Genomic DNA, 25,162 nt, shown 5'->3' with positions numbered 1-25,162 from the left:
CAGGTGAAGCTGGTTGAGAGAATGCCAAGAGTGTGCAAAGCTGTTATCAAGGCGAGGGGTGGCTATAAAATATATTTTGATTTGTTTAACACTTTCTTGGTTACTACATGATTCCATGTGTTATTTCATAGTTTTGATGTCTTCACTATTATTCTACAGTGTAGAAAATAGTAAAAATAAAGAAAAACCCTTGAATGAGTAGGTGTGTCCAAACTTTTGACTGGTACTGTAAATATGTTTTAAATTCAATTCACTTCGATGTCCACCGGTCTTGAGGCCTTTTTCCGTGACCGTTTCTTTCGTTAAAGTCTTTGGAAATGTATAGCGTCTCGCTTTCAAATGTGGTCTGCGACTTTGTAAGGTCATTACTGGCAGGTGAACAGATCACTGTCAGACTCCGTTTCCCATAATGCCACACATACAGTGTGGTCACATGATTCATTTTCTCCACTGGGCCTTCAGATCAGATGTTTGTATGTAACTAAGCAGCCTTCCCCTTTGATGCCTTTTGGCATCGTTTAAGCCCATATCTGATCTTAATCAAGATCTTTATCAAGATGATATGCATATAATATGAAAAAATTTAGAGAAACCTAAAACCTGAGAAAATATCGTGTTGCAATGATGGATACAGAAGTTAGTGTCATTCGGTCCATCGGCACAAATCATCCACCGAACACACAGCAGCCGTCACACAAAAGTCTACCTCTCACACACTCCTAGTGTCTAAAACAATTCGACAAAAACCAGAAAAGCAAAGAACGATGAAGAAAAGACATTGACAAAAAACACCTAGATGGTTTCAATAGTACATTTAAGTCACCTCATTCTTCATAAGTACCAATACATTTCCTATTTATCAAGTAACACCTTTTCAAGTAGATGTACTTCCTTTATCTGGTATAAAATTAACTGTCCCATAAATATGGAGAATCAAGTGGGAGCCAAAGAAACATCAGGTGATGGACACACTGACTGTTTGTCGCCTTGGTGAGTAGTGCTTCCTTCCTCAGTGCAGCTCTCTAGAGATGGCACCTCCGTCAAAGTGAAGGATTTTACATCTGTGCATTAGTAGTATGCTCAAGCACAAATGGACAGCAGTCCCGCCTTTTGTTCCCTCGTGTTCTACCCCCAACCACCCTCCCTCTTTCATTCCTCCACCCATCCGTCCATCATCCATCCATCCATCCATTTGCCGATAATTGTCCCCATCTCCTCAGTCATTGGTCCTCGCGTCTCGTGTCCATCAGTCTCCCTTCTTTCTTTCCCTCTCAAATTAGTCTACTGGGTCTTCCTAGCGGCTGCGGCGGCGGCTTCTGCTTTAGCTGCGGCGGCCTTCTTGGTCTTGTCAATGTAGGCCTCATGGAAGAACTGACAGAAGAGCACAAAGTAGCTGAGGTACATGAGTGAGGACCACACAATGTTCTGCACGTGAGACGGGCACTCCTGACCCTGCTGCATCCACGAGTAAACCAGGTAGTTCACCACGCAGCCCACCAGCATCTGGGTGATCTGCGTGAGCGTGATGAACATGGCGAATTTCCTTGAGACCTTGAAGCCGGCCGCTCTCAGGGCGTAGTAAGAGTACATGACGGCGTGGACCAGGTAGTTCATGGTCATGAACCAGCCGCCGCCAGCCACCATGTCCTTGTAGGAGTACCAGGAGTAGAGCAGAACAGTGATGTGATGGTACCAGTGGAGGAAGATGAGCTTCTGCTTCCGCAGCACGATGAACAGGGTGTCACCTGCATGGCGGGTGTGGAGAGAGAGAGAGAGAGAGAGAGAGAGAGAGAGAGAGAGAGAGAGAATGTCAGAGACCGAGAGAGATAATGTCATGTCAGAGAGAGAGAGAGAGAGAGAGAGAATGTCAGAGTTACAAATGGAAAGGAACAAAAGTGCACACCTTTACACAGTAAGTCATCAATTTCAGGTAACACTTATTACTAGCATTAAGTGCTATTTAAGTGTTATCCTCTAATACAGGGGTTCCCAAACTTTTCCACAGAAATTACAACAATATATATGGGCTAAAAAATCCAAATAAAAAAACATTAGCTGACATGGGCTAGTTGATCTGGACATTTCTGACAAGTTATAAATAGCTCTCTAAGGTATGCAATGACTAACATGACAAGAGGAACTGATGATACATTACCCATTTCAACCCCTCGCCCCACCGTTTGGGAACCACTGCTCTAATACCATCATGTTCTTGGTAAATCAATGTTAAAAGATTGTGATGACAACATTTAGGAGTGATAAGACAAAGCAAGGACCCAAATAAATATTTACAGTGTTTAATACATTTAATTTAATCCCAGATAAATGCACTGTGGGTTCTCAGAATGTTTATGCTGTAGGTATCAGTTTTAAAGCAGAACAGTCTCCAGGGTGTATCTGTTTTAAAGCAGAACAGTCTCCAGGGTGTATCTGTTTTAAAGCAGAGCAGTCTCCAGGGTGTATCAGTTTTAAAGCTTTGGGAACATTTTTCAGCTTTGCTCTGTGAAATGGGGCCCACTTACATCAGACATCTCAGCTACAGGTTATACAGGAAAACTTAACATTTACAGTGGGGAAAAAAATATTTAGTCAGCCACCAATTGTGCAAGTTCTCCCACTTAAAAAGATGAGAGAGGCCTGTAATTTTCACCATAGGTACACGTCAACTATGACAGACAAATTGAGATTTTTTTTCTCCAGAAAATCAAATTGTAGGATTTTTTATGAATTTATTTGCAAATTATGGTGGAAAATAAGTATTTGGTCACCTACAAACAAGCAAGATTTCTGGCTCTCACAGACCTGTAACTTCTTCTTTAAGAGGCTCCTCTGTCCTCCACTCGTTACCTGTATTAATGGCACCTGTTTGAACTTGTTATCAGAATAAAAGACACCTGTCCACAACCTCAAACAGTCACACTCCAAACTCCACTATGGCCAAGACCAAAGAGCTGTCAAAGGACACCAGAAACAAAATTGTAGACCTGCACCAGGCTGGGAAGACTGAATCTGCAATAGGTAAGCAGCTTGGTTTGAAGAAATCAACTGTGGGAGCAATTATTAGGAAATGGAAGACATACAAGACCACTGATAATGTCCCTAGAATCTGGGGCTCCACGCAAGATCTCACCCCGTGGGGTCAAAATGATCACAAGAACAGTGAGCAAAAATCCCAGAACCACACGGGGGGACCTAGTGAATGACCTGCAGAGAGCTGGGACCAAAGTAACAAAGCCTACCATCAGTAACACACTACGCCACCAGGGACTCGAATCCTGCAGTGCCAGACGTGTCCCCCTGCTTAAGCCAGTACATGTCCAGGCCCGTCTGAAGTTTGCTAGAGTGCATTTGGATGATCCAGAAGAGGATTGGGAGATGAAACCAAAATAGAACTTTTTGGTAAAAACTCAACTCGTCGTGTTTGGAGGACAAAGAATGCTGAGTTGCATCCAAAGAACACCATACCTACTGTGAAGCATGGGGGTGGAAACATCATGCTTTGGGGCTGTTTTTCTGCAAAGGGACCAGGACGACTGATCCGTGTAAAGGAAAGAATGAATGGGGCCATGTATCGTGAGATTTTGAGTGAAAACCTCCTTCCATCAGCAAGGGCATTGAAGATGAAATGTGGCTGGGTCTTTCAGCATGACAATGATCCCAAACACACCGCCCGGCCAACGAAGGAGTGGCTTCGTAAGAAGCATTTCAAGGTCCTGGAGTGGCCTAGCCAGTCTCCAGATCTCAACCCCATAGAAAATCTTTGGAGGGAGTTGAAAGTCCGTGTTGCCCAGCGACAGCCCCAAAACATCACTGCTCTAGAGGAGATCTGCATGGAGGAATGGGCCAAAATACCAGCAACAGTGTGTGAAAACCTTGTGAAGACTTACAGAAAACGTTTGACCTGTGTCATTGCCAACAAAGGGTATATAACAAAGTATTGAGAAACTTTTGTTATTGACCAAATACTTATTTTCCACCATAATTTGCAAATAAATTCATTAAAAATCCTACAATGTGATTTTCTGGAATTTTTTTTCTCATTTTATCTGTCATAGTTGACATGTACCTATGATGAAAATTACAGGCCTCTCTCATCTTTTTAAGTGGGAGAACTTGCACAATTGGTGGCTGACTAAATACTTTTTTCCCCCACTGTAGATGCAATGCATTCAAGGTGACCTTATCTCTTATCATACCATACCGGTCTAATTGGTGAACCCACTGCTCGACAGTGGAACACTACCAGAGGATTCAGTCTGTGTGTGAGAGTGTGTTTGTACAGCATCATTCTCTCTGAGTCTCTCTCTCAGTCTTTCTCTCTAACTCTCTCAGTCTTTCTCTCTAACTCTCTCTCTAACTCTCTCTCTCCCCCATACACCTCAGTGACAGCGATGAGTGCTTGGGCCAGCAGGTTTGGACTCCACCCAACCAGAGAGCTAGAGCCAGGTTAGGGGTTTCTATCCCCCTCCTTGTGCCCCTGAGAGGGGGCTCCTGCTCTGGGCATCGTACTCAGAGCTGACAGGGTGTGGAGCACCAGTGACGGCAGGACTGGGCAATAACAAAAGGGCCACACAGGCAGAAAATGGATTCCCAGACACAAAAAGGCCAGACTCTGGGAACAAGGGAAAAGTCACTAAAACTAGGACCCGTTAGGGTGAGATGGCACGCCTGTCTCTGAGGTCATTGAGGACAGAAAAGATAATCGAACATGTCATTCATCTTCATGCCTAAAGATCTGTGTGCCAATCCACTGGTGGATTTTTTCAGCCAATGGGAGCAGAGATATTTCATGGGTATTATCTCAACATACTATACAGTATGTCCAATACCACAGTCTCATAAACCTTTCTAACCACAATGGACACTATGGACAGAAAAAGCCACATGTAAAACATATTCATGCATTATAGATGAGGATAAGTAGTAGTAGTAGTAGTAGTAGTAGTAGTAGAAATAGTAGAAATAGTAACAGTCAACTTACCCAATTCTGGTGCTTTACTGAGCACAAAGGCGTAGGCCCAGAACTTGCTGACCGGCCCGTTGTAGAAACTCTGATCACACACCGACTGCTTGAGCCCTTTAGTCATCAGAATGTATGTCATGTAGCTTCCAGTGCGGACAGCACCAAATATACTGGACAAGAAAGAAAGAGAAAACGAAGGAAAGAGAGAGAGTAGAATGCTGTAAGTGAACCCCCAGGACTCGGGAATAATGTTACTCCGCCGGACTCTGGTATACAGTCACTCCCCAGGACTCTGGTATTCAGTCTCTCTCCAGTCTCTCTCCAGTCTCTCTCCAGTCTCTCTCCAGTCTCTCTTGCCACAGCAATGTTTGTGCAGCATCGTTGTTTGAGTAAGTAATTCTGAAAACTGGCAGCATGACTTCTTTACTCTAAACTATCCTGACTGTTCCTTTAAGAGGTAGCTATACCTAAGGCCACAAGATGCTTACAGTATGTGCATTCACTGGTGCAGTGTTGTAATGTCTGCCCTCTTACCTGAACACTGCGAGGGTGAGGGACCATAGCACCAGCGGTTTCCTCAGATTGAATTTCTCCCTCTGTTTCATCACATGGCGGCCACCGAGTATGCAGGCAGCATAGAGGGCCGAGAAGAGGAAGGACTTCTTCCTGTAAAGGAAGAATGGAGTTTGGGGAACATAATCAGCACTTACTAGTGTCAAATAATGTAATAACAGATGGCCAAAAATACACAGTATAAAATATACAGTAGCGCAACATTAGATCATTTTTGGGGTATTACAAAAGCATCTGACAAACTTTGATTTTGGAGTAGACTACTCCATTAATTCCACATGGAGCACTGAATACCAGCTGAAACACCACCTGGCCAGTTCAGATCTAAATGATCTACATACTGAAGTGCTCAGCGTTATCATCTGAGGGGTTAGATGTTGAGTGGGCCAAAATAAAGCAACGTTTCAAAGCAAGATGTATTTGTTTGGTCCCAGTGGGCTCAGAATGAGACTTGAGGTCTAATCAATCACATTTGGGTGGCTGATGATGCAGCTTATGCAATACATTACTATATATAACAAAGTGATGTTAACTATAAACCAAGAGGAAGCCAGACTTTGGGCTCCCATATGTTATAACCAAAACCCTAGAGATAACTCCCCTTCTCCATTCTGCAACCTCAGCTTCATATAGTGACAACGGCACTATTTCTTGCTCTTTTCAGCTGACTAGGTAGGTCTACAAGAACTTAAAAACAGGAGAAGTGCTTATTTTTTTGACTTCGCTTCCCTGTGAAAAATGGCTGAAGAGAGGGAAAAGGAGAAAGCTTATTTAGGGTAATGATGATATATTGAGGAGGAAAATGTGGCTTGTCATTATGCTTGAGTTCTCTAACTCTATGATAGCATAGGCGTTTGCCTCTCAGCCTCCCTGTCATTCCCCCTGGCCAGATTGGAGTTGTCTTTTAATTTGTCAATGCAATGCAGGAATATTACCTAAAATCCCATTCATACCTCCACCTACTTTGCCCTGGCCATCCTTATAAAAAGTGTTTCAGAGAAGCATTATAGGGCTAAGCAAGATCATGCACCCTTTCTTGTCAATGCACTTTGCCCCACATAACCCCTAACATCATCTTTCCCTGAACCAGAGGTACATAGCATATTGGAAGTAGGGAGGTTTACATTTGGGTACTATATCTGATTCTGGTTAGATCTACTGAAAAAAAATATAAAACGCATCATGCAACAACTTCAACGATTTTACTGAGTTACAGTTCATATAAGGAAATCAGTCAATTGAAATAAATTAATTAGTCCCTAATCTATGGATTTCACATGACTGGGCAGGGGCACAGCCCTGGGTGTCAGGCCCACCCACTGGGGAGCCATCCCAGCCAATCAGAATATGTTTTTCCCCACAAAAGGGCTTTATTACAGACAGAAATACTCCTAAATTTCATCAGCTGTCCTTGTGGCTGGTCTCAGATGATCCCGCAGGTGACGAAGCCGGATTTGGAGGTCCTGGGCTGGCGTGGTTACACGTGGTCTGCGTTTGTGAGGCCGGTTGGACGTACTGCCAAATTCACTAAAATGACGTTGGAGGCTGCTTATGGTAGAGAAATTAACATTCAATTCTCTGGCAACAGCTCTCAAAACTTGAGACATCTTTGGCATTGTGTTGTGTGACAAAACTGCATATTTTTGAGTGGCCTTTTATTGTCCCCAGCACAAGGTGCACCTGTGTAATGATCATGCTGTTTAATCAGCTTCTTGATATGCCACACCTTTCAGGTGGATGGATTATCTTGGCAAAGGAGAAATACTCACTAATAGGTATGTAAACAAATTTGTGCACAGAATGTGAGAGAAATACGCTTTTTGTGAGTATGGAAACTTTCGGGGATCTTTTATTTCTGCTCATGAAACATGGGACCAACACTTATCAGTATATTTGCTTTGAAGTGAAGGAAGAAAGGTAAAAAAAATTGGCAAACAAAGTAAATCTAACATTATAGAAACATAATAGATCCTAACTTCCTATAGGGACACTCACTAGCCTGTGTTGACCAGAACTAACACTTCTGAACAACCTCACCCTGAACAATATCCTGAAAGAACATTACTGTTGTTGACAACGAGTAACCCTTTGTGCAAAATGCAAATAATCAAACTGCTAGTGCTCCCCATCATCTGTGTTTGCTTGCAGGCTTGATAACTGATTGAACAAAGGACAAAGCAGTGCAGTGAAAGTCCAAAGAAGCTGCTTTAACACAATGATAGCACAGTTCTGAGCGCAGAATGACATCATTGTTTCGATGCAAATAAACAAGGGTGAAGAATGGAGAGAGTCTGAGTAAGCGTCCTATAGTGAGGCAGAGCGAATTCCAGACGAACAACAAACCCACATTCCCCAGACACTGTCTTCACAGCCAAAAAGGTTAAAGGTCACAATGATACAGTAAATGGATTCCTCAGAACAGTACAGTTGAAGCTTCAGAGATGTGGATACTAGGAAGTAGAGGACCAAATACCCTGTTCACACCATCATACCAAACCCAAACCAAACTGTGCTGGTTCTGATCTTTTCTTTTCACGCGATCCTATTCAGCACAGTTCCCAGCAACTATGGTGGATGCTAAACCAGGTCAGCACAGTAAAGCTTGGTTTGGTTCAGCTTGGTTTGTCTCAGTAGTGTGTAAAGCCCTACAGAGTACGGTCTGAATGAGGTACAATAACATGGGGTAAAACCCACAAAGGTCGGAGAAAACCTGGGGCATGTTCAAAAGTTGACAAATGCTCGATCGGGCCAGCTGTGGCCAAGTTATGCCTCCAGGAATGGAAATGAATTTGAGACGTCAGTGTGAATTCACATCATGCCTCCACGCCTCGTAGTACCTGCATGTGGCAAGGGCATTCACGTCGGAGCTTCGGATAGGGGCTGGGGGCTGAAAGTGTCTCTTGCTGCCTCTCTATACCTAGGTCTAGGGGTCAGAGGTCATCACCTATATGCTGATCTATGGTCAGTTTTGCATGTTAAAGTCCGACTGCCTTTAAAAAGCAATGAATCCCTTTGAAAACGGCTTATGTGGCTTCGATATGAGTCAGAAACAGTTATTCTAGTGTCGAAACAGACTACAAAGTGTAAATAGGATAAGTTTAGTCATAAAGTCAGTCTCATCTAAAATGGAGTTTGGTACATCCGTGCGTCACAACGGGTAAATTAAGGTTGAGTTTTGGTTTGACAATGTACATTTGCCCACTAACATGGGGTGAACAGCTACGGTGATTGCTCTCTATCCAATAGCATAGACAGTGAGACAGACCTTGCACACATAAGACAACACGGCGCAAATGTTTTTACTTGAGAAATATTGCACCAAGTTAGTTAGATGTAAAATTGCGCAACTAAAACATCCTCGGCAAAAACATAAAAATGTATTATTGAGTTATCTTAGATTCATTCTGGGGATTTTGAGGAAGTGAAATAGGCTTCCGTGTCTACAGTGTCTCATGGGGGACAAACATTAACCAAATGCGGAATCAGTCAGGAAACACACCTCCAAGACTGAAATCTCATTTTTCTAATGAGCAACAGAAAAACAAACGAGCCAATCGGCATGTTGAGTGGCTCTTTAATAGTTAAGGTCATGATTGGGGGAGTATAAGTTTATCCTAGATCTGTGCCTCTAAGCGACTTCTAACAGAGAAGCTCTGTCAGGGAGGGTTATAGTCAGAGATATGCAATCGTCTCTGAATGATAACATCAGAGATGGTGTACTAATCCAAGAGATTTATCTTCACCTGAAACAAGATTTATGCACTTCAATCAAATCCAAGACATTAGACTCTTGGCACTGGACTCATTTCTTCACAACTGATTTATTTGTTATTTACTTCCATCTGACAATAATGAACCACAAATCTACCTGAGACAGGATATATTTAGATGAAAACTCAGTTTGGTGTCAAAAAACCCAGCAGTGAGTGTCTGCTAAAATGTAAATGCAATGCTATTTGGAAAACAGGAAACTCTACACTATGAATGCTGTTCCTGACTAATTACGATGGCACAATGTATCAGGAGAAGGAGTACTACTGTTACAAGTACAGTAGTGCAATCAGAAGAGACTTCTCACACTCTGCGCATTCTGAAACCTTGCTTTATTCTTCCAGCTGAGATTTGTTGAAAATACCTTTACGATTCACCTCAGCTTCATTGGCGGTTTAAAGCACAGCCTAACAGTGATTCAAAACGAATAATCACTGTGAAAATAATAAACATCACATACAGCAAATGTGGAACATTGAGGCTTCAAACAAAACCATGAGTGGGATTTCAAGAGATGTGATTTTATTTCCTGAAATTAGACATATTTCATGAAATGTTCCTATGCTTTAAATGGAGTTGTAGCCCTTTTTCTTCATTATTATATTGTACCTCTCACATCCCTGAGAGCTATCCAACAGATCTCCTCCTATTGCCAGTCATCATCAGCATCCGTGGAGAGCAAGCCAGCTCCCATGCATTCCCTTATCGCTGGGCGGTGGCCAAGTGTGTACCAGAGCCTCTGCTGGAGCTAAGCAAACATTAGGGGCTGACCTAATGCTTTCTGATAGAGCGAGCAAAGCAGTGGCGGCCTGCCGGGGGATCTCATTTCCTCCTATGTCTGCACCATGTATCAGGTCATCCTGCCAAACAGAGCTAGCTAGTGGCGTGAGCTATAAATATTAATAAAACGTTGATGACTTTTAATATGAAGGAGGCCACAGAACTAATGACTGCGCCTGGTTATAATCATAATGTAGGATCGCACAATATTGTACCTCTTTGCACTTACTTGTGGAATAATATGTCCCCTGGCTTAGGGCTTGTTTGAAAAATCATTGCAATAGGTATCTCGCTCTGTAAATATTTAACAGTGTAAGTGGAGAGAGATTAGATAGGGAAAGTGTGGACAGATCTCTAAACAAATCTTCCCTGAAGATACTGGACCATGGCAGGAACTATTTGACTCAACTTCTCTAATGCAAAAGGAGTCTTTCAATATTGCTGACTAGATCTGCATGCATCTTCTAATGGTTGGGCCAACCCAGTGTTATCAGTTCACAATAACTAGCCTAGTCGCCCTTGTGGCCCTTTCCCTCTCCCTAGCTGTGTTGGTCAAAGCTACTGGCAAACCTGATGTGTAACTTGGATCTGTATTAGCTGGAGCGGGAGATTTCACCCCTTACGTAACACTGCCTTTGAGGATGAGTGTGTGTTCGGTCTGAGAGCTGCCTTCACAGTATAGCGACTCAGTTCAGGGTGAATGGCCTTGTTCCCTGGCTTGCTTTAGTTGTTTGTAGGTTGCACAGTAGCAGGGGAATCAGTAGTGGGGTCAAGCCATACCCCTGAGGTACGCCAAACGTTCGGTTCTGTAACAAAGTGCTACATAAGGCCAAGATATAAATAAGCCCTGGATATAACAGATTAGACAGTCCGGTAAGAACCATCCTGATGCCCGATGTCCACCAGATGCATATGCGTTTTGTTTTGCTGGATGTCCGTCCTTGATGCACATGTGCTTTGTTTTCAACTCGCTAAAAGGTAGCTAGTTGGAGTCTGTGTGTGTGTAGTTCTGTTTGTACCACTGCACGGTAAAGCAACACACAAGTTGAAAATATTGAACACATGCGATACACCGCAGCCAAGTGTGGCACCCCCAATGTAGCGCTGCAGACTGCTCCATTGACAATTAATGACTTCTGCCAGAACGCAAAGTGTTTGATGCATCTGGTGGCCTTAAGGCGTGAGTCTAATTCAGTGGTGTACAGAGGACTATAGGCCTAGAACTGGACATACAGCACTGTGCAAGAAACATCATTGTTGTATCATACAAAGCCTAACACTAAAAAGTGTTACCTCTGGCGCTAGTGTTATGATACAGTTTAAAACATTTACGCCCGTGTATTCAATGGGAAGAATGAGTTTGATAATGATACATTTAAAATGTACACTGTTAGTTACACTGCCTATTTCAGTTGAGCTGATAATAACTGTACAACAAGGCAAATTATTTTGTTTGGCTGTGGCAGATAATCGTTTCAGCTTGTTAAGGGATTAAAGTGTAATGGTGAGTGGCTGGTTTATTTATAGTAGAAAGAGAATGAAAGGTTTGCAAAGGTTTGAATGAGACCTATTGCATTTAGCGAATAAAAATATGCAAGGTGAGCAGTGCAAATTAGATGTATATTTCACCTCATGGCCACTTGCGCAAATGCAAAAACACATTTAATGTGATACACTGGCAGGTGGAAAATGAATATCTGCCTCTGCAAAAGCTGTTTGATAAAATACAATGGAATGACTGCTCTTTCCTCCGTCTGCATCCTGACTATCAGCTGACACTTTGACAAGATGGCAAATTCACCCCACATCTCCCTCTATGTCTCCCCCATCCAGATGAGTTGCTGGGTGACAACATCAAGCCAGAGGTGGGCTCTGGGTCGATGCAGTCAGCAGCAATCACCATCATTGCATCCTATCCTTCTGGGAAAAGCAGCATGTAAAACATCCCTCCCAGAAGTCGATACCATAACTCATTGGGACCAGCTAGCTGGCCTAACCTTTGCGAAAGGAAAATTCTAACCTTTGTCAGAAAGTCACAATCAGTGACGATGTAGTATTAGCTACTGAGGGGAGAGGAAGGTTCCATAGGAAGTTGGAATGTGATGGCAATATAATACTGGGTATGGACCAAAGACTCCCCCTAGGAACTCCTGTAGGTCTGAAACAATTGGGTAGATAAGCAATGTGCGTTGCAGTTCTTGACAGAAACCGGTGCGCCTGGCACCTACTACCGTACCCTGTTCAAAGACACTTAAATCTTTTGTCTTGCCCATTCACCCTCTGAATGGCATACATACACAATCCATGTCTCAATTGTTTCAAGGCCTAAACATCCTCCCCTTCATCTACATTGATTGAAGTGAATTTAACAAGTGACATCAATAAGGGATCATAGCTTTTACCTGGATTCACCTGGTCAGTTAATGTCATGAAAAGAGCAGGTGTTCTTAATGTTTTGTATTCTCATTGTTTTGTATTCTCATTGTATGTCCACGCAATAAGCCAACATGGTATCTATCCCATCACGCTTTGTAGGGACAGCCCTTCCTTCAGAATTGCACAAAACAACTGATCCTACAATGATATGCAGTCACCCAAGAGGATGATGTCCGATCGCTTGGAAGCCCACTGAGGGTTTCAACAACTGAATACACTACACAACCTGAGCAACCATCACTGACTCTGAGCAATGGTGACATCTGTGACTGGGAATGACTCCGCAGGTAAATGGAATATGTGTACTTCAGAGGCAGGCAGCCACAATGTGTCGGACATTGAGACCAGCCAGCTGTGATGTAAGTACACAACATTATGGACTGATCTGTGCGTTGTTTGGACACTTGCTGGCACAGAGCCATACACTCATGCTTACACTCTTGCTTACACACGCACACACATGCACACACACAGGGACATACACACACACACACACACACACACACAGGGGCCAGGGCCGTAACTACATATTAGGACACCAAGGTCTAATTCAAAAAAAATTATATAATACAAATATATATTTTGTACATAATAATTTAAAATAAAAAATACGCATCAACATCTAAATATTGCTCCCAGCGTTAATCAAAGCTCAGAACGCTTATATTCTTGATCTGACTGAGTTCTAGTCGCGCCTGCCTCTTTGCGAACGAGTGGAATCATGAACAATGGTTTGTTTGTTATGTGATTTACCTTTAGCAGCACATTCACCACCCTCTCAAACGGCTAACTTCACCCTCTTGTGGCACAGGCAAAGGGCCAGATATGTGAAATTAACTACCCTAGCTCGGAGTCGGTTCAAGCAAGCAACTAGAGAAGCTGCTGACAGTGTGTTTGCGAGATGCCGGACAAAATGCAATTCTAAAACCGTCCTGCGACACCTGCCATGTCTATAGACATCCTCCAAACAAACAAAAACGGCTCTTGGCGAATGAGTGCACAACTGGTAAATAGTCGCTTATAGATGTGTCAATCAGTCAGGTGGCTAGCTGCCGGCAGAAACTTATATTGCAGTAACGTTGAAGGGCTCCGGCTATGTATTAGCCAGCTAGGATGAAGTCAGAAGCTAACGTTAAACGGAGCCTACCTCAGCAGGAGTAAAAAACTGTTCTCATAATAACTGGCAAGGCTGAGGCAGGCTGCAATGCATGCAGGAGGAAGCAGAGGAGACAGAGAGAGACAGGAAGCAAGCAGAGAGAGGTTAGTACAGTGGTTCCGAAACTTGGGGTTGGGGCCCCATGTGGGTTCCCCTGAGAAGATCTGAACTAATCTTTTCAAACAAGTTATAAAAAATAAAAATAAACGAACATATGTTTTAATATGAACATATCCACAAGGCCGATCTTCCCTATAGGCCTACATTAAAATGCTAAGTTCGAAAAATGTAATACGTTTTCGTTTATATTGGTGGATGTTTGTCTTATCGCAATCGCCCACTGGAGTTCATAGTTTACCCATTACCCACCTTTTTTTTTACCACTACATCACTGATATTAATACAGAATCATAAGTAGTATTCTAATAATTCATGTGAATGTGATAATGCGATCATATTGGTGCTCCATTGATGTCTGTTGATTAGTAATACCTAGGAATACAAATATGATTTAGTGAGGACCTCCAGACTTCACTAAAACTTAAACCCTGGTTACGGCCCTAACCAAAATTATTTTTCAATCATTTCGTTCCGAACAGAAGCATTATTTTTTTTGTTCCGTTCCACTGTTCCGACCAGCAAATTAAATTCTGAACTTGTTTGAATAAAACAAAAAGCACTGTTTTATATCATTCCTTTCTTCCCTTTATACAGTGGGGGAAACAAGTATTTAGTCAGCCACCAATTGTGCAAGTTCTCCCACTTAAAAAGATGAGAGAGGCCTGTAATTTTCATCATAGGTACACGTCAACTATGACAGACAAAATGAGGAAAAAAAATCCGGAAAATCAAATTGTAGGATTTTTTATGAATTTATTTGCAAATTATGGTGGAAAATAAGTATTTGGTCACCTACAAACAAGCAAGATTTCTGGCTCTCACAGACCTGTAACTTCTTCTTTAAGAGGCTCCTCTGTCCTCCACTCGTTACCTGTATTAATGGCACCTGTTTGAACTTGTTATCAGTATAAAAGACACCTGTCCACAACCTCAAACAGTCACACTCCAAACTCCACTATGGCCAAGACCAAAGAGCTGTCAAAGGACACCAGAAACAAAATTGTAGACCTGCACCAGGCTGGGAAGACTGAATCTGCAATAGGTAAGCAGCTGGGTTTGAAGAAATCAACTGTGGGAGCAATTATTAGGAAATGGAAGACATACAAGACCACTGATAATGTCCCTCGAATCTGGGGCTCAACGCAAGATCTCACCCCGTGGGGTCAAAATGATCACAAGAACAGTGAGCAAAAATCCCAGAAGCACACGGGGGGACCTAGTGAATGACCTGCAGAGAGCTGGGACCAAAGTAACAAAGCCTACCATCAGTAACACACTACGCCGCCAGGGACTCAAATCCTGCAGTGCCAGACGTGTCCCCCTGCTTAAGCCAGTACATGTCCAGGCCCGTCTGAAGTTTGCTAGAGTGCATTTGGATGATCCAGAAGAGGATTGGGAGAATGTCATATGGTCAGATGAAACCAAAATAGAACTTTTTTGGTCAAAACTCAACTCGGTCGTGTTTGGAGGACAAAGAACGCTGAGTTGCATCCAAAGAACACCATACCTACTGTGAAGCATGGGGGTGGAAACATCATGCTTTGGGGCTGTTTTTCTGCAAAGGGACCAGGACGACTGATCCGTGTAAAGGAAAGAATGAATGGGGCCATGTATCGTGAGATTTTGAGTGAAAACCTCCTTCCATCAGCAAGGGCATTGAAGATGAAACGTGGCTGGGTCTTTCAGCATGACAATGATCCCAAACACACCGCCCGGGCAACGAAGGAGTGGCTTCGTAAGAAGCATTTCAAGGTCCTGGAGTGGCCTAGCCAGTCTCCAGATCTCAACCCCATAGAAAATCTTTGGAGGGAGTTGAAAGTCCGTGTTGACCAGCGACAGCCCCAAAACATCACTGCTCTAGAGGAGATCTGCATGGAGGAATGGGCCAAAATACCAGCAACAGTGTGTGAAAACCTTGTGAAGACTTACAGAAAACGTTTGACCTGTGTCATTGCCAACAAAGGGTATATAACAAAGTATTGAGAAACTTTTGTTATTGACCAAATATTTATTTTCCACCATAATTTGCAAATAAATTCATTAAAAATCCTACAATGTGATTTTCTGGAGAAAAAAAATCTAATTTTGTCTGTCATAGTTGACGTGTACCTATGATGAAAATTACAGGCCTCTCATCTTTTTAAGTAGGAGAACTTGCACAATTGGTGGCTGACTAAATACTTTTTTTCCCCACTGTACCTCTGAAAACATTTCTTTTTTTTACATTTAGCTTGACATTAAATTACTTCACCAATCATGCAGTGCGAATAGAGCAGCTTGCTATGGAGTGGGCAAGCTATAGCTCAGTGAGTTGTTTGTGTGACAAGAGGCAACTGAAATTTTGCGGGTGGGGAGAGAGCGAGTTAGGGTGGAGGAGAAGGAGGCTTGGCTTGAAGTGCTGGGCATCTTGTTATGACATGCATTATTTGAATTAGGCCCACAGAATTATACCTACGGAGGAGCGGCTTCTATGGAGGATATTTTAATGTCTTTTAACATCAGAGTTGACTTAACGTTGGACCAGAGATAGCTAGCTAACTAACAAGCTTGTGTGTGCAGAGCAGCACCAGAATTAAAAACACGTCTTACCTTTTTGGAGTCAATAAATCCAATGTCAAATGTGATAACTATAGTATCCCTAACCAGTAGCGGTGTGTGGGTAAAATCACTGGGGAAGCCAAGCCAGAAAAAAAGCCATATTAAAACCTGTTTTGTGATAATTGTGTTTGCTCTATAACATGTCTTGACACCGTGATATATAAGCCTAAGGACGAGACAATAAGACCACACAGTGGCAGAATAAATTCAACCGCACCTTTGTTCACAATACTGGAGAGCAACCACTGTTGCAAACAGTTACATGATCTACAGCATGGTCAAGCAAGTTAATGTTTACGACATTTTCGGACCACTAAACAACTATTAATATAGAACCACGGAGAGTTGCCGCAAGTCGCAAAGAAAACAGGAGCTGCCTCCACTATTCCAGCACCATTTCAACATCATCAAATCACCTATGCATAGTCTAATAACTAAAAGATACCAAAAACAATTTAGTCCAATCAACGTAAGCTAAATATGATGTGGCTGTCCATTGTTCTGATTTGTGTGTGTGTGTGTGTGTGTGTGTATATATGTGTTCATGAAGTAGAAAAAAAAATGTTGACTCATCCTACAGGTAGAGAAACGCCAATGCCATCCTCCTCTCTTTCATGTTGCCTAAACGGTCTATGACTCTATCATGCAGTACCTGTTTTATTTTTTGTTGTCCTTGGCTACCTGGCTAAAATGCTTGCTCGCTAGCCTTACTTCCTTTCATGGGAAACGTTAGCTAGTTAACATTAGCCTTCTACATCTAGCTACATATTGAAAGGCTGGTCATGGCTCACAACACCATCTTCCCAGAAACCCTAGACCCACTCCAATTCGCATACTGCCCCAACAGATCCACAGATGATGCAATCTCTACTGCACTCCACACTGCCCTTTCCCACCTGGACAAAAGGAACACCTATGTGAGAATGCTGTTCATTGACTACAGCTCAGCATTCAACACCATAGTGCCCTCAAAGCTCATCACTAAGCTAAGGACCCTAGGACTAAACACCTCCCACTGCAACTGGATCCTGGACTTCCTGATAGGCCGCCCCCAGGTGGTAAGGGTAGGCAACAACACATCTGCCACGTTGATCCTCAACATAGGGGCCCCACAGGGATGCGTGCTTAGTCCACTCCTGTACTCCCTGTTCACCCACAACTGCGTGGCCAAGCACGACTCCAACACCAACATTAAGTTTGCCGACGACACAACGGTGGTAGGCCTGATCACCGACAACGATGAGACAGCCTATAGGGAGGAGGTCAGAGACCTAGCAGCCTATTCCCCCTCATGAGACTGAAAAGATTTGGCATGGGTCCTCAGATCCTCAAATAGTTCTACAGCTGCACCATCGAGGGCCTCCTGACTGGTTGCATCACCGCCTGGTATGGCAGCTGCTCGGCCTCCGACCGCAAAGCGCTAGAGAGGGTAGTGCGTACGGCCCAGTACATCACTGGGGCTAAGCTTCCTGCCATCCAGGACCTCTATAACAGGCGATGTCAGAGGAAGGTCTTAAAAATTGCCAAAGACTCCAGCCACCCTAGTCATAGACTGTTCTCTCTGGTACCGCACGGCAAGCAGTATCGGAGTGCCTAGTCTAGGTCCAAAAGGCTTCTTAACAGCTTCTACCCCCAAGACATAAGAATGCTGAACAGCTAATCAAATGGCTACCTGGACTATTGGCATTGGCCGTTAAATAAGAATAATTGTTTTTAATAATTTTTTTACGCTGCTGCTACTCACTATCAATTATCTATGCATAGTCACCTTACCTATACCTACATGTACATATTACCTCAATTACCTCGACTAACCTGTACCCCTGCACATTCACTCGGTACTGGTACCCCCTGTATATAGCCTCGTTATTGTTATTTTATCGTTACTTGTAAAACAATTTTTACTTTCGTTTATTTAGTAAATATTTGTTTATTTAGTAAATATTTTCATAACTCTTAGTTTTCTTAAAACCGCATTGTTGGTTAAGGGCTTGTAAGTAAGCATTTTACTGTAAGGTCTACACCTGTTGTATTCGGCATATGTGACAAATAACATTTAATTGGATTTGATTTGAACTTCCATCCTCTCAGTCCAGAGGCACAATATATGAATTTATGGTTGGATCAGAATCCCTGTTACAATCACTGGCCAGTACGGAGAATTAAGTAAAACCACAAGTCCAAATCCCTATCTCCATCCATGGCTAATTTAAGAAAGGGACAATTTTAGCTAGCTAGCTAGCCACCAGAAGACAACAATACAATGAGATGCAACAATTCAAGTTGTTTCTGTCAATTAAGTATTTCTCGCAATGCGATGTGATAGGAGTGCAGCCAAATCCAAACTGGCTTCCCTTTACACTTTTTTTTGGTGCGCCAGGGCCATTTACAGTTGAGCTCACTCAGTTTTGCTCAACGCTGATTGGCTATTATTTTATTTTTTAAATGATCAAGGGAGGCCAAATGCTCGCTGGCTTCCCTTGCATTCAATGCTATGGGCGGCAACAATGTCATACTCTTTTTGACCAGACGGCATCAGATAGATGGCCTACACATACAGAGACAGAGGGGCGCTCTTTCGCTCGCTCGGATGCTTTCTCTGGTGAGATACATTCAGCCTCTTCCGAATTGAAGGAAAATTATGAAACACAGAGAGACGAAAAATAAATTATTATTTCTTTTTTTCTTGGTCCATTTTTTGGGGAAGCCTGGCTACCCTTGGCATCCATGAATACACACCACTGTCCCGAACTAGCATTGAAAAAGTTAATCCATTCTTCTATAACAAATAAAATCTCTCTCCCCATCTTCTGAATCACAATTGTAACATCAGTAGGCTGCTGCTATGCTTCGGAAGGGGAACGGCGGGTAGACTACACGCACACATACTGGCAAAGATTTTCAGCTGGCAGGCAGACACTGGAAGAAGTTAATGATTGACAGAGAGGGCTTTGCATAGGTACTTTTTTTGCATCTTTTGTGGGACTGGGAAAAAAAATGCCCAGAACGTAAAATAACGTTATTAACTAGTTCCCATGCTTTTAAAATAACGGTTCTGTTCCAGAACAGTATACTGTAGATCACTTTCATTCCCGGTTCTGATTCTGTTCCTTTAAAATGTTTGTTATTTTCCAGTTCAGTTCTGTTCCCTGAACCAGTTCCAACCGCTGATACACACACCTCTAGAAGAGGGTGATCTGGTGCTATAGGGTTTGAGCCCGGAGGGAATGTGATAGTTAATAACGCTATGCTGAGCAAAAACAGTCCCTTGGTACTATTTTTCTCTCTCACTGGGCAATGTCTCATCAGGTTTATAACTTAAGACCACACAGAGAACAAACAGTGTCGTCTTTATAAAGCTCAAAATATAGAGACATTTGAATGTCCAATTATTTTCAGTTATATCCACAAAGTGCATCCTATTGGCACTGAACGCTGATCTCAAAGTCACCTTGTGAAATAATCTGTTTAATGTCAAAGCATCATCAAAATGTCACAGTGCCACTTTGTTGGCTAACTCCAAAAGAACAGGTGTCTGTTGCCAAAATGCTGTATGTGCCCAGGACTGAGATTGTAATGGAAGGATCCCACTAGGCACAACCTGGTTGAATCAATCTTTGTTTCAACATAATTTGTCAATGTAAGTCAAAGTAAACTGTTGTTTTGAGGTTTACATTTTAACCACAGGATTGTCATCATGGTAACCAAATTTCAACATAGACAATATGTTGAATTTGTACCTATATTAAAACAACGTCAGATCATTATATCCACTATCAGAGAAAAAAACAATAGGCTGGGCAACACCTCCTACTGGAGAATTGTTATATCTACAGCTACCATTTGGTCTTCTCATCCAGGGTTTTAACCAAGCCCAGTCCTGCTTAGCTATAATATTTGTCTCTATTACAATGTGCTATTATGAGAATGCTTGTTGAGAGATCTCCTCTTAAAAAAAAAAATAGATTCACTGTTGCTATCCAAGTCATTCCAAAGGGTACGTTTAACAGAGCAAATAAAATGTGACCATACTTTATCACTCATACAGTTGAAGTCGGAAGTTTACATACACCTTAGCCAAATACATTTAAACTCAGTTTTTCACAATTCCTGACATTTAATCCTAGTAAAAATTCCCTGTCTTAGGTCAGTTTGGATCACCACTTTATTTTAAGAATGTGAAATGTCAGAATAATAGTAGATAGAATGATTTCTTTCAGCTTTTATTTATTTCATCACATTCCCAGTGGGTCAGAAGTTTACATACACTCAATTAGTATTTGGTAGCATTGCCTTTAAATTGTTTAACGTGGGTCAAACATTTTGGGTAGCCTTCCACAAGCTTCCCACAATAAGTTGGGTGAATTTTGGCCCATTCCTCCTGACAGAGCTGGTGTAAATGAGTCAGGTTTGTAGGCCTCCTTGCTCACACACGCTTTTTCAGTTCTGCCCACACATTTTCTATAGGATTGAGGTCAGGGCTTTGTGATGGCCACCCCAATACCTTGACTTTGTTGTCCTTAAGCCATTTTGCCACAACTTTGGAAGTATGCTTGGGGTCATTGTCCATTTGGAAGACCCATTTGCGACCAAGCTTTAACTTCCTGACTGATGTCTTGAGATGTTGCTTCAATAAATCCACAACATTTTCCTTCCTTCATGATGCCATCTATTTTGTGAAGTGCACCAGTCCCTCCTGCAGCAAAGCACCCCCACAGCATGATGCTGCCACCCCCGCACTTCACGATTGGGATGGTGTTCTTTGGCTTGCAAGCCATCCCCTTTTTCCTCCAAACATAACGATGGTCATTATTAGCAAACACAACATGCCATTGGAACACAGGACTGATGGTTGCTGATAATGGGCCTCTGTACGCCTATGTAGATATTCCATAAAAAAATCAGCCATTTCCAGCTACAATAGCCATTTACAACATTAACAATGTCTACACTGTATTTCTGATCAATTTTATGTTATTTTAATGGACAAAAAAATTGCTTTTCTTTCGAACACAAGGACATTTCTACATGACCCAAATTCACAATTGCTGTAACAATCTGTGCAGAATCTTGAACGGCATTGATCACTTGCACCATGTACTTTTAATGTAATCTCAACTGCAATCCAGGTCATGTGGTTGTGCTATTAAATGAAGCACAGTGATATCACAATCTGTTGTATTAATAAACAAAATATCTGACATTGTATTCCCATTTGAGTGGTTGTAATCTCATTGATCAACATCTCAACCAAATATTACCCAATTGTACACCTTGAAATGATGTGGTGTGCCCAGTGGGATATTTTATCAATTTACTGAGTCTCAACCAAAAACATTTGTCCTGAGGGGGATGGTACTTGCAGGAGCTAACGGCAAATAAGGGTAGTTTAATTAGCCATTATGTGAGGATAGCTAAATGCTGTTTTTCAAGTTAAGCACACTGTCCCCTGAAGCCGTAACAGTGATTTGAAGATCAGCCTGGACTGGCCAGATGCCATTTCCAGACATGCTGAGTCAACCATGACATTTTTCTCCCGTTTGGATTGAACACCCCAATAGCAAAGAGCAAGCCTTGTTACAACAATGAGGCAAGGTTTGCGTAAGCTTGATTCTTTGCAGTCGTTCCCAAAAGAGCTTATCATCTGTCCTCACTTTCCCCAGGGATTTTGTCCTCGCTGGACTAAGGTGCACTTCCTGAGTTTGTTAGTACTGGCAGCTACAGAGGCCATCCCTGAATCCGTTTCATCATACAGTAGTCAATAGACTACAGCAGCCTACCATTAAACCTTTCCTCTCTTTCCCATTGGTTTTTGGTAGGCCTCAACATACAGCAGCCCTTTCAAGAAATGTGATGAGAGAGAGAGGGAGGTCACCTGCATAGTGAGAAACATGCTTAAATTACAATGCTGTAGAGTTTGAAATAGTTTTTTTGATGAGTTCATGCATCAGAAAGTGTCATTAAGGTATTTCGTTTTATTGAATAGGGCCCCAAGGGTTGAAGGTAGTTCAAATGTGCCAGACAATCACACATGAAACAATGCATTGTTATTGTATCTGTATGGCAGAGAAAGAAACAGGTTGGTTAACATTCATTGCTTATTTCTCTCTCTAGGAGTTTATGCTTAATGGCTGCACCTATATACAACTAGGTTCACTACTCTATAACATAGCTCTCAAAACATGTAACATGTTCATATATCTATTGTGTAATGTCAATTTGGGTGAATATGACTAACCACTCATGAATTTGTGTTGTGGTTATTTCCTCTCAGAACCATGTGATATGATCTTGTCAGAGCAGACATCCCTGCTGCAGTGCAAACGCTGCCCAGAACAGTGGGCCCAGATCCTCAGCTGTGATGTGATTGGCTAGCACTCTGTCAGCAGACATCATAAGATAATTTCTATTGGTCAATTGGTAGCACCAATTTATAGGCAGCTCCTGCACAATGTTTCCACAGGCTTGATTCTGAAAAGGGACACATTTGGACTCCCGGTAAAATGTCCGGTAAAATGCCCTTTTTTAAGGAAGTGTTTTAACTGCAACATAAATGTTTCTACTATTATAAATTCCCACACTTATTTTTGGTACTTCCTAGTTCTGTAGCCTACCCATAAACCAGCATGTGGCATTAGTGTATGCTGCTGTTGCATTACAAATTAGATTTTTACCTGTCCATTGAAGGTTTTTCAACAGGTATAAATACTTGGATCATCATTTAAGTCAGTTTATAACCAATGCATGAGTGGTAACCTCCCATAGGCTACAACAATGGTAAACTCAGGAGACTAATTAGACACTGATGGTCATGGATAACAGTAGGTTATAAAAAAATATTTGTAAAAACATAATGGTGATTTATTTGCTAGACACTTGTATTAGTAGGGTGTGATTGCAGATCGAGCATAACCTGATTATGGCCGTGCTCATCACCTGCATCATCAATATGCATTACCAAGCCAAATTATTCAGTCTGTGGTGGATATATAACGGTTTTACTCCGTCTTTGGTGAGCATATGTCTATGTTAAGGGTTTGGCCAGAACATGAACATATAGCCTATCCAAGCAGTGCCGTTATTTTGAGTGTTTGGCTATAATTTGGTCATATTTTCTTTAGGAATGTGGTTGTAATGGTTAGCACCATAGACGTATAGGCTAGGAAGGCAATTGCCACAGACACTGATGCGTTCTGTGTCAATGAATGAACACGTTTGTTTAGTTATTCTGTCCGTTTGGCTAGAGAAACGAGACTACAGACACCAAGCCGGTATTGTGCATATTGTGCGTATTGTAGGTCTAGATGTAATCTGTTTTTGGAGCGCAACGGACGGTAGACTAGATAAAACAGTATGCTAATAAACGAACGGTCTACCTCTGTCAAACCCTCGGCCTACCAATGTGGGGTTTCTTTCATTCATAGCCTATCGGTTGTAATACGGGCTATTGGGCAGCGGTAAATGTAAGAGGATGGAATTATCTGGTCAGGAGACAGATAATAGCAGCACCGCATCACCTTGAATACCTGGAATCTGATGCCTAAAATAAACATTCTACATACGCAAACCACTTTAAGTCACATCAGAAGGCAAGGCAATTGTAGCGAGATGTAGCCTAACAATAGGGTGCTATGTTCAGTTGGTAGGCTATGCACCAATGGGCACTTTCTTGATTCATTGTAACTAATTCACAGCCATGCCTATATATGCATATGCTGTGAATAGGGCAGGCTACTGTGTGTGCGGATGATCCTCTAGCGGGTTTATGCAAGAGCTTTTATTATAGGAAAGCCTAAGCAGACCATAACATAAGCTATTTGCAAGCTTAACGTTAGCAGCATCCAGAATAAGGCTATTCTTATTCATTTCCTGTTCCTATTAATAAGATGAGGAAATTATGTCACATATACACCAACAATCCTCCCCACATCAATATGATATTTCATAGACTATATCTACCAGTTTTCTTGCATCCATCGTATGGCTTCGTCCTCGTTGAACTGTCTCTCAAATTCGTACTCTTGTAGCGCCAACACCGACATGTTCACTGTGCGCTTTCCTGTAAACAGATACAAAGCTATATTCTGATTAGATGTTATATTTAACTGGTTTCCTTTAACTCTCTATCTCAGCTACACCCCTTGTCTTGCATTGCTCTTGCCACTGCCAGAAACTCCAACTGAATGCGAACGTCCGGCTATATGACAGCTCGAGCCGGCATAGGCCCTCTCCACCAAGAAGGTGGATTCACGGTCCTAAAGCCTGAGTGTCATATTTGTTCTGCAAGTAGATTGTCACTGTGATGCCTCGTTCACATTAACCAAAGGCACTCCATTACGTTGCGCAGGATGTCATTCATTTCAATGGAATCGCAATGCTCCCGTGCGATTGAAGGCTCTGTTGCGAGGACGCTGCACACTGAATCCCCACTGTAATTCACATTAAGACAAGATGTCACCAAATTATTTACCCAACACTTTCCCTGGCTGTCACTGCTCTTGCTCAACAACAACAAAATGTCATCTGTGTCATCACAACTTTTGGAGATATTTCAACAAAACGATTGATCCATTTTTTTGCAATTTTGAAAAAGTTGTAGATATATTCCAATGAAGTTAGATCTATAATTGTTTTTTTTTAATATACAAGTAGGAAAGCCTTAAGATAAATAACCCACCTGTTTAGAGAGAAACATTTAGAAAATGTTTGAGTAAAGTAGCAATATGTTGGATGAGTGTGTTGGGGGCTAGTTACCCCTTTATGGT

General features: G+C 42.1%; 1 protein-coding gene across 1 annotated transcript; it reads right to left on the bottom strand.

Annotated features, from left to right (window-relative positions):
- Nucleotides 1–797: 797 nt before the first annotated feature.
- Nucleotides 798–24,621, bottom strand: elovl6 (ELOVL fatty acid elongase 6). The gene is made up of 4 exons (XM_041850618.2): nt 24,357–24,621; nt 5,498–5,629; nt 4,982–5,133; nt 798–1,745 (listed from the first exon to the last, which is right to left on the bottom strand). The coding sequence occupies exons 1-4, from the start codon at nt 24,437–24,439 to the stop codon at nt 1,282–1,284; spliced, it is 831 nt and encodes a 276-aa protein (XP_041706552.1). The 5' UTR covers nt 24,440–24,621; the 3' UTR covers nt 798–1,281.
- Nucleotides 24,622–25,162: the final 541 nt, after the last annotated feature.

Source organism: Coregonus clupeaformis, chromosome 3 (assembly GCF_020615455.1).
Source record: "Coregonus clupeaformis isolate EN_2021a chromosome 3, ASM2061545v1, whole genome shotgun sequence".
Lineage (NCBI taxonomy): Eukaryota > Metazoa > Chordata > Actinopteri > Salmoniformes > Salmonidae > Coregonus > Coregonus clupeaformis.
This window is presented reverse-complemented; position numbering and strand designations above follow the sequence as displayed.